Source organism: Tinamus guttatus, unplaced genomic scaffold (assembly GCF_059628265.1).
Source record: "Tinamus guttatus ecotype Peru unplaced genomic scaffold, ASM5962826v1 Tinamus_guttatus_pri_ptg000314l, whole genome shotgun sequence".
NCBI lineage: Eukaryota > Metazoa > Chordata > Aves > Tinamiformes > Tinamidae > Tinamus > Tinamus guttatus.
In genome coordinates, this window is record NW_028288848.1 from 11,568,091 (window position 1) to 11,577,800 (window position 9,710).

Genomic DNA, 9,710 nt, shown 5'->3' on the forward strand with positions numbered 1-9,710 from the left:
GCCTGTCAGGCATACATGCCCGGGTCTTGGGCTGTGAGTTATGCCATTGAAATGGTTTAATTTAAGGCAATAACATGATATTGAAATGTTCCTTATAGCTAGCTGTTACCTGAATTGTTTGGAGAGTGAGCAGCTGCAGTAATGAACTGGTGTGTATTACAGATAGCCTGAGCTCAGAGTTCTAACATATATTTTGAACTGCTACTCTAAATGTATTTAGAGTTTAACTAGGTTGAGGTCATCTCTTCCTTTAACCTATTTTTTTATATCTGCAGTTGGAAGTTTGGCTAGAAAACTGGCAGTAGTTCCTGAAATTTCCTTCTTTGAGCACTGTGGAAGGAGTGGATTTAAGTAATGAGGGTTTGGCAGTTGTATATGGAGCCTGCTTGCTTGAAAATGAAGAAATAGCTTTCCTTAGTTATATTTTTTTTCCTGCTGCCCTGTGTATGTAAAGTGTATGTGCATTTGGAAATTTATCCAAACTGATTTTATGTGTAATTTCCAGAAAAATGGGAGAAAAAAAAAAAAAGGCTGAGTTAAGTCATAAAGGGTGGGAAGGGAAGGAATAGCTCCTTGTTATTACAAAGCCAATACATAATAGCTCTGTACTACAAAGCTAAAAGATACCTAATATTCTTTGCAAGTGAAAACAAGATTGTAAAAAGCTCTGTTTGATTTTATTTGTCCTTCAGGCCATGTTTTTTCCCCTATTTGTGTTGACTTCTGGTCTTAATGCTTTCAGAAAATTCCAGAGAAGAAAACAGTTACTAAGGCCAGTACTAGCCCTTCCTTGGAAAGCAGTAACCTTCTGGAAGATGCTTCAAGTGCCAAACAAGTTGAAGCTCCAAAGGCAGAAACCACAGAGGTAAGCACCTAAATCTTGTGCCTTGAACAGCACACACAGAAAAAGGCTATGCATTATTTTATTTTACAAAAGTCTCCTGAAAAGATCAAAACTAATGTCTGACTTTATTGGTTGCAAAGCCGTAGAAATGCAACAGCATGTGACCAAACTTGTCTCTATTTATTGTTCTCACTGAGAGGTTTAAATGTTGTTGAAATAGTCTTTTATTCACTGCCCATTCGGTTACATGACAGCAAAGTACAAACCAGTGAAGAATTAGGCTTTAGACTCGGTATGTTGGAAAGTAAGGTGTGATTTAACCCCTTGCACATTCTTCTCTGAAGCACCCATATCTGTTGGAGTGAACGGGATCTTTAAATGACAGGTACACTTTCTCAGAAAGGAGTTCTTGACACATAGCACAAATCTGTGGTTATTGGAAATTTTATCTTGGAGGCTGTGTGATGAGCAAACGAGATTCCAACTCCTGATTTTAATCTTGCTAAGCCACACGTCTTTGGAAGGACAGCCTGGCTGTCTTTCCATACTAGCTTGTATCTCCTAAGAGCCATTTGTTTGGTTTTTCATTAAACACTTTTCCTTAGGTTGAGAAATACAAGGTTAGTCTGTAGAGTTAAGAATTAGCCTATTTTCACTTGAAATGCTGTAATCTTTGATGTAGAGAACTAGTTTTCCCTCTTTCTTTACCACTGACAGTATGGTATAAGAAATTGGGGGTTCAACTGAATTCCCCAAACATGCAGAATGATCTCAGGTGGTGGCATTCCCCTCTCCTGCCATCAGAGCCCTCTATGACAATGTCTGAACCTTTCCAAATACCTAGATACTTCAACCCGTCCGAGGGAACTACGAGTGATCAGTCACACCCTTGGCAACGTAGCCCAGCTCAGAGCCAAAATAAATCACATATCTGGACTGGTTTGGCTCATCCTCTAGACCTAGAATTGATCCAAGTCTTCAGACCACATAGCCACTCTTGTTCAGTTAGTCTGTTAGGTCCAACTTCTGGCACTAATGGTCTGCTTCCCGTAGGGCAGCTCTCTGGCTCTGAAGCTGTGTTTTCCTTTCAGGCTGAGAGATACAACTTTGTAGCCCTTTGGCTTTTGCATGAATTCCTGTGAAGTCTGTGACCCTGTTATAGGCAGTTATAAAGAGAAATGTTGATTGTAACACGAAGGGCCAACGTGGCCTAAGAGGTCTTAGGAGGGGATAAGAAAAGAGTGTGATTTGACAAGAGGAGAGGGCTACATGACACCTGGAGGAGATGGAAGTGTAGGGTTGCTGTGTCAAAGCATGGTGCTGGGTAGAAGGAGCAGGGAGTCAAAAAGCCAGAATTAAGACGGGACCTTTGGCTGCAAAGAAGAGTTGAGTGGAACTGAGAAGAAGCTCAATATTGAGTGATTGTAGCTCTGGTAGTTGAATATGTGTTAACAGTAAGATATTTTAAGTAAGTGAGCTGTTTTCTTTCTCTAGATATATTAAAATGGAAACTGTGGTCTGGTTGAAGATGATGGTATCAACTTGTTTAGCTGATGTTTAATCCAGTGTAATTTTGTGCAGAAATTTACAGGTCCTGTTCCCATTAAAACCAAAGAGCCCTCATCTCGGATTGGAAAGCTACAAGTAATCACTTTACTGGCATTTTGGCTTAAAAAAAACAAAAATCTTCCTTGCCTCACTGATGGCTCTTTCTGAAACAAAATCTTTTTACTACTTTATCTCACTCTTGTGATTTTTTTTCAGATGACTTATTGTCCATTGTTACTTTTTCTGTATCGCATGTTCAGTGCTTTATTCGCTTCCCCCCGCGCGCCCAGACCTGACCCTGCACTGTTTAACTCTGTTTGCGGGCAAAGAGGGAGGGCTGCTCTCTGACCTGCTTTTCTCAGCTTTACTTTGAGGATGCCCAAAGACTCTTGGGAGGAGGTTGGTTTTTTTCCCCACCCTTTTCTGCCACAAAAAGGGTAATAATTGCCTGTGTTACAGTATCACCTAATGTGGGAACTCTTCCTATCCACAGGCAGGATGCTGAGCTGCATAGAATGGCTGTAGAACATCAGACTAAACACTTGTTCTTAGAGCTCTCATATGAAATAACAGGGCTGAGCTCTCTACAAATTTAGTGAGACAGAGAACATGGGAAACAGAAGTTAGTAGAGGTGAGAGGCCCAGCACTTTCAGGAGTAGAACTTGAATGCCTAAATGTGCTGTCTCTTGCTGCTTCTCTGGGGCCATGCTTCTCTCGAGCAGCATAATCTCTTATGTATTTTCTTTTTTTTTTCGTGTGTGTGTGTGTGTTCTTCCTGTGTTGCAGGCTAACTTGGCTATTAACCCTGCGGCCTTGCTTCCTGGTGCAATGCCCAAAGTCTCCAGTGTGAAGCCTCCCTTGCCGCTTTTGGAGACTCCACTGCATGAGCCCAGCAATGCACAGAACAGCGAAGCCTTCTGTGCTGCAGGAAACAATGAAGAACTCGGGGTGAGCTTTGATCAGCCTATGCAAGCAGATACCTTGCACAGTGCCAATAAGGTAGGAAGATACAAAGGGGATTAAATGTGATCTCTGTCTTGGAGAAACTTGTGTTTTGGCATGCAAGTTCTTCTGGTGGTCTATCTGAATCTAAATGTAGGTGTGGAAATTCAGTGCAGGTTTGCACTGCAAAATTCTACAGAAGTAGAAGCACTGTAGAAACCACACAGTGGATACCTTTTGTGGCTCAGACTACACATTGTAATTTTGGCATGTTGTTGCTTCTTGAATTTTTCAGTTCTGAGCTTAAGCTGTAAATGTATGCAGGCAAACACTTTTTTTTCTTTATTTTTTCTTTGCAAAGATTGGATCAAAGCAACCCACTGAGCATTCTGTTTTGGCTTTCAAAGCACAATGCATCAATCGGGGAGTTGGGCTTGCAAGTATATGTCCCTTCCATCCTTGTTTTAGTGGCTTTTTGACATGCCTTGGTTAATACATCCCCACATCCTGAAGGCAGATGTGCTGCTAAAATGATTGTGACAAAAGAGCATGGCTCCTCTAAGCTGAGTTGTCCACCTAGTTTGTCCTTCAATTGCAACACAGCAATTAGGGAAAGGGGAACAAAGATTGTGCTGTCCTGTTTTCTGCCACACTGAATACACCTGCTCATGTAGGGTATAGTAGCAGCTATAATTAAAATTTGCAGGTGGGCTGCCCTAAAAGCATTCAAGGAACAAACTACAGCTGGCTACACACAAAATGAAATTAAATGGAACATGTTATTAGACGTGACCTGGACAGAGTGTACTGCAGGAGCAGAAGCCCCTGGAATAGCATGTTGTCCAACTGAGGTATTGCCTAGAGCTCAGGGTATCAGGGCTTGTGACCTGTGTTGTTACTCTGTATGGAATTGATAGCTGTTGCTTTTGCACCCTGATTTCATCCACTGACCAGAAAGCATCGAATAGTTGCAAACTTCTCTCAGCTTTTCCCTTTCTGAAAAATGGGGGAAAAGGAGTGATGCTGAGATAATGATACACGGAGCCTCCTGCTTCCTCTGAAACTACATCGGTGTCTGCTCAGCTTTACTTGCTCAGCATTGCCAGCTGAGCTCTCATACATGTAACTGTTCAAACTAATTGAACCCAAAGCTATGAGCGGATCTTGAAGTTAATCCAGTTTCCATCATGCTACTATGAAAGGGGTAACACATGCTAACTTGAAGTGTTAAAAGAGAACATAACATGAATCTTAACCTATCTTCTGCAAAGTCTGTTTTTTTTTCCCTGCATATAAGTGTTCTGCTTTCACTCCATGCTTGCAGACCAGGATCAAGGTTACAGGAAAACGGAGACCTCCTAGCAGAACAGCTCGCCGTCTGGCTGCCCAAGAGTCTGCTGAGAGTGAGGAGGTGGACAGTGCTAAGGAACTGCAGTCCTCACTACCAAAGCAGAGATCAGTAGTGACCACAAAAGAGCCCCTTCCTACTGAACAAGAGTCCAAGGAAAACGGCTTTCTCGCTGTCTCTCCGCCAGCTCATGGCAGCACTGTCTCTGTTGGGACAGATAAACTCCTTTCTTCAGAATTCACGGGCCAAGGGGATGATCTGTTTGAATCAGAAGACCTTTTTGCAAACAGCTCAACATCTAGACCAGCTGTGCAATCAAAGGCACGAGAGGGAATGGCAGAGAGCTTAGCTAAAAAAAAATTTAAGGATAGGGAGGAAAAAACCATTCTGGATGATCAGGACAGTGGTGATCTCTTCCAGTCTGTACAACACACATCTCTGAAGAAAAATAGTCCAGTTTCATTTTTGGAGGAGGAGGAAGATCCTCTCTTTACCTATCAGAAAACTGGAAAGAAGGAGCTGAAACCTGAAAGTGTTGACCCTACTGCCCAAGATATCTTTGAGGTAATGTTTGAGGTTTGCTAGAAGGAGTTAAGGGAAAAGCCTTCCTTGACCTTTTGATACCCAGAGTCTTATGCAGGACTTTCTACATAGGCACAGGCTGAATGGAGGCTGCTGAGTAGGGTGGGTGTATAGGATGGGCCTTGAAGGTAAAATAGACACACACGGCTTCTAGGCAGTAGAAACACTTTCCTTGAATGTTCACCACTTTAATGGCAAGACTGATGTTAAAAAGTAGGACATTAACACAGCAGACAAGTCAGTAGACTCCGTGACTATGTATTTAATAGTAACATCTTTTTCAGACTAGAGAAGGACTTGGTTCTCTTCTGTTACCTGCCAGTCAATACACAGCAGAACAAATAGCACTTTTAAAAACAGGACTAAAGTTGGCAGACTCAGGAGTTGGTACAAGCCTCTCTGTGCTGTATTCAGTCTGTGCACAATCTCACAGTAAGGTGTCTGCTAGGCCTACCATGGATAGAAGGACTTGAAGTTCTTAGGTTTGTGATGCCCAGGCTGTCAGGTCTTCTAAACATCTCAGCTGCTACTTACAGCTGAGCTTGACTGTTCTTTTGGAGCATGTTGTGTACTGATGATCTCCTTATGCTTTGTTCTAAGGATGATATATTTGCTACTGAGGCAATTAAACCAACAAACAAAGTGAAAGAAAAAATGCCAGACACTAACCTGTTTGATGATAACATTGATATATTTGCGGATCTCACTGTAAAACCAAAAGAAAAGAAGACCAAGAAGAAAGTGGAACAAAAATCCATATTCGATGATGATATGGGTAAGTATTTAATATCTTGCTACTAACTTTATAATACTGGCCTAAGTTAAATTAATCAGAGATGTTGTACAACTCCTTGCTTTTTTTAATGCCTCAATTGTTCTGAAGTCTCTGGCCAACTTCAGTTTTAATCTCTGATGAGGACTTCCTAGGCTTGTAGAATGAGCTAAGCACTTAAATGCCTTATGAGAGACCATATAGAATTGTCCTGACCTCACTGTCCTGACTACTACATCAAGAAACATCTGGAACAATGTGTGTTTAGGGGGCAGTTAGAGCCAGACTCTCTTGTGCAAAGTGTCAGTACTATTTCCCATGGTCAAAATTCCTTCCTCTTCTTTAAGCCTTGTTATAAAATGGGAGGTTTTGTTGGTTTTGTTTTTTCTTCATAGTCCTTCTACATAATCTTTGAGTTAGCCTAAATTTAAAACCTAGGTGTACAGGAAGAGATAGTGAGGTGTGTGCATGAGAAACCTCCCTGGAGCACAGCTGTTCATAAGTCCTAAACAAACTTCTCTGTGATCTCCAGTTGTTGTTTCATGTCAACAATTCAGCCTGTGGACAGTGGGAACTTTATTCTTTTTTGTGAGCACAGTTCCAAACATCACTGGCATCAGCCACAAAAAGAACTGCAAGCATCTGTGAGCTCTGCTGCTGGCAGATGTTATCCATGTTGGAGGGTTTCATCTCTCCTGTTGTTCTCCAAGAGAGAACTCTAGTTAAGTGTCAATAGCACCTTAAAATTTTTCTACTTTGTGGTCCTGGTTATTCATAGCAGAAGTGTCTGCACTGAGGAAGGCATTCTTGATTCAGGACTACAGAAGACTTTATGAACACTCTGTGGGATGTCAGTCATAGCTGTCTGCCTCTTTGTGCCTTAGCTGTGCCCTATTCTCAGGTGACTTTTTATTGTGCTATAGGTTAGACTTTCTTATGAGTAGCAGATGTCACAACAGTATTCGCTAGCAAGTACTATGCGCTTTTCTCCTGATTTACTTTGACACCAATCTCAGCAGGTCTTCAATCTTTCAAGTTCCTCGAACACTGTTGTTCCAGATCAGAGCGATCTGGAACTTGCAAAGTGGAATTCATTGTACACAGTTAGCTTATTTATGCTTATCAGATGCTTGGATATATTATAAAATATAAAGTATTCTGTTCAACTAAAAAGAAAATATATTTTTGATTTGACTTACAGTTACCAGCTCCCACGTATGTTCTTACAAATGCATCTAGAATCACAAGCAGCAGGAGGACATTTGCTTATCATAGAATGTCTTTGGCGATTGCTGCTGTGTGTTGGAGATTTCTCCGTGCAATGTTATTTCTGTTTGGTAATCACTTCCCTTTAATAGCCATATTTTTTTTCTTTTTTTTTTTTTTCTTTCCTAGATGATATCTTCTCTAGCAGTCCTGTAAAGATACCCACTCCCAGAAGTCGATCTTCTCAGGCAGCCTCGGACATGAAAGCTGAAAGCAAGGCCCTGAGCACGTTTGATGACCCACTGAATGCCTTTGGAGGCCAGTAGCCACGCTGGGGTAGGCGGTGTCGGAGAAGGAGGCCTTCTTTATGTCTTGTCCAGTACTAATACTCTGGATTATCTAATACAATAGAGCTTAAATGAGATGGCTGTGGTTATTTAAGTGACAGGCTACCCATTTTACATGGTTAGTATCTTCTTGTACTGGGTCTAATTGTGCTTAATATATAAATATATTTTTTAAAAAAACAAACCTCCAACAGTAAACTCCTGCTCTCCTGTTTCTATGGTGCCCAGATGAATATAACCTGTGCAATACCTGCAATGAAGTAATCTATTATACAAAGTATAGTTTGTTTTATTGAACAGATCTACAAAGAGAATCACTGATATTGCTAAATAGTAAATGGAATCTGTTTAAACCAGGTCCGGCTGTATGTCTTGCTTTCTTTACCACTTGCTAAGAACATCTGCATCATGACTTGAAAACACTGTTAGAATGTGTCAGGGTGACCTCTCAGTCTTTATGCTAGTGTTATTTTAAGACTGAGCTCTGCTATCAGGGATTGTTCTTATGTCATAAAGTAGTTATGTGTTTTGTATTGGCAACTAGTGCAGTCCGTGAAACAACAATGGCTAGTACTTCTCTGCCCAAAAAAGTATGGCAGATCACCTAATACTACTACATCAAGATGACAGAAATCTGGAATTGTCTTCTGTTCAAGTTGCACCAAAAATGTGTACAGTGTTTTCCGAAGGGTCTATCAGTACTGGGAATTTTTGGTCATTTCCTGGATGACAAGACTATGGGCATATCTTAATGCAGAGACTGGTTTGTGCCTGGGCTTGGTTCACCCCTTGCTGTCTATTTTCCTTTCTCATCTGTTACAGTTTTATCATAGGCTGTTAACAGGAGGACATTATTTTGTGGAATCTCATTAACCAGGTAGTGTGCTTGGTTTAACTGTTGCTTCTCTTGTTTTCTAGATTGCCCCTGGTGAATTTTGTCCTTAAACGTACTTCATGTCCAGTGGAAAGCACTTACCTTCATGCATAGAAGCAGAGTGAATGTATAGGTAGAAAAGGATCAAATGTTGCTTTTATCTTACCAGTAGCTGCCTGTAATCCTGTCTTTAAAACAAGGCTGTTTTTATGGCAACAATGATCGTTTGATTCAAAATGCTGCTTGTTCCACTTTCACAGCATCTGCTTTAAATTCTCAGAAGGCCTCTTTGAGAGCACTATCTCTGTTGCCTAGGTCATTTTTCTGAGATACCTGCTTCAGTCTTTCCTGCCTCTGGAGTTGGCTTTACTTTATCAGGCATGCTAAATGCTGCAGGTTAAGCATTTAGCAATATTTAGGATAAAGCAGAGGGGAAGGTTGGAAGTAAAGAAGCACGTATTAATTTGCACCTTAGGTGGGCCTGGCACTGATTCACGTTGGGCATTGGGGGAGGTGGGAGGGGAAGGTGAGTGAAGAACAGCAGCTTGGAGAGGAATGTGGGAGATCCCTTTGTAAACGGGTGTCTATGGTGAGAACTCTTCCACTTTATTTATAGCCTTTACATCTGCTGCTTATGTCTCATACATGACTTGTACTATCTCTCTACTCCCTTCTTCTGTACTTAAAAATTCTTCAGTGACATTTTCCAGGGTGGGGGTGAGAAAAGAGATAGTGAATTCTCCCTTTTTTTCCCCTCTGTCCTCCTTTCCAGCCTTCCACATTAATAAATTGTATTAGCACTGCAGAGCGTGCCAGTCACAAGCCAAGAACCCTGAGGGCCAGGAGCTGCTGCAGTAGAAAGTTTCTGTCTTTTGAAAGAGTTCCTTAAACTTTCATGTGAAAGCTCAGTAGAGAAAAGGCCTTGATTAAAAACTTGCAGTATATCATAGATCAAACCCTTTCCTTTTCTCTAGCTCCCCCAATCTTTCGTGGCATATGTTAAAGTTGCCATACTAAAATGTGTGGTCCTCCATTAACTCCTCTTAACAGATAGTCAATCTTGATATAGGCCCTTCAGTTTGCGTTGTGTGTGTGTCTTTGTTGTTGGTGGTGTATTTTTTGTTTGTTTGTTTTTGCTTTAGTAGTGTTTGACTGAATTTTTGACCTGAAACTTTTTTTTTCAAACTTTTCTGTGTGAGCATGAAGCCCAGCAGTTAGTGAAATTGTCATTCTTGCAGAATTTAAG

At 41.2% G+C, this 9,710-nt stretch overlaps 1 protein-coding gene across 3 annotated transcripts in view; it reads left to right on the forward strand.

Moving 5' to 3' along the window:
- LOC104577210 (WASH complex subunit 2C-like) overlaps positions 1-7,947 on the forward strand; it is a 31,136-nt gene extending 23,189 nt beyond the window's left edge. For 2 of the 3 annotated variants that reach the window (XM_088528751.1, XM_088528752.1), the window contains 6 exons: positions 743-865; positions 2,426-2,488; positions 3,180-3,392; positions 4,660-5,247; positions 5,866-6,040; positions 7,433-7,947. In XM_088528751.1, coding sequence (XP_088384877.1) covers positions 743-865; positions 2,426-2,488; positions 3,180-3,392; positions 4,660-5,247; positions 5,866-6,040; positions 7,433-7,569 — 1,299 coding nt within the window. In that variant the 3' untranslated portion in view covers positions 7,570-7,947. The remainder of the gene's footprint in view (positions 1-742; positions 866-2,425; positions 2,489-3,179; positions 3,393-4,659; positions 5,248-5,865; positions 6,041-7,432) is intronic. The other variant, XM_088528753.1, reaches the window with a different exon arrangement.
- The last annotated feature ends 1,763 nt before the right edge of the window (positions 7,948-9,710 follow it).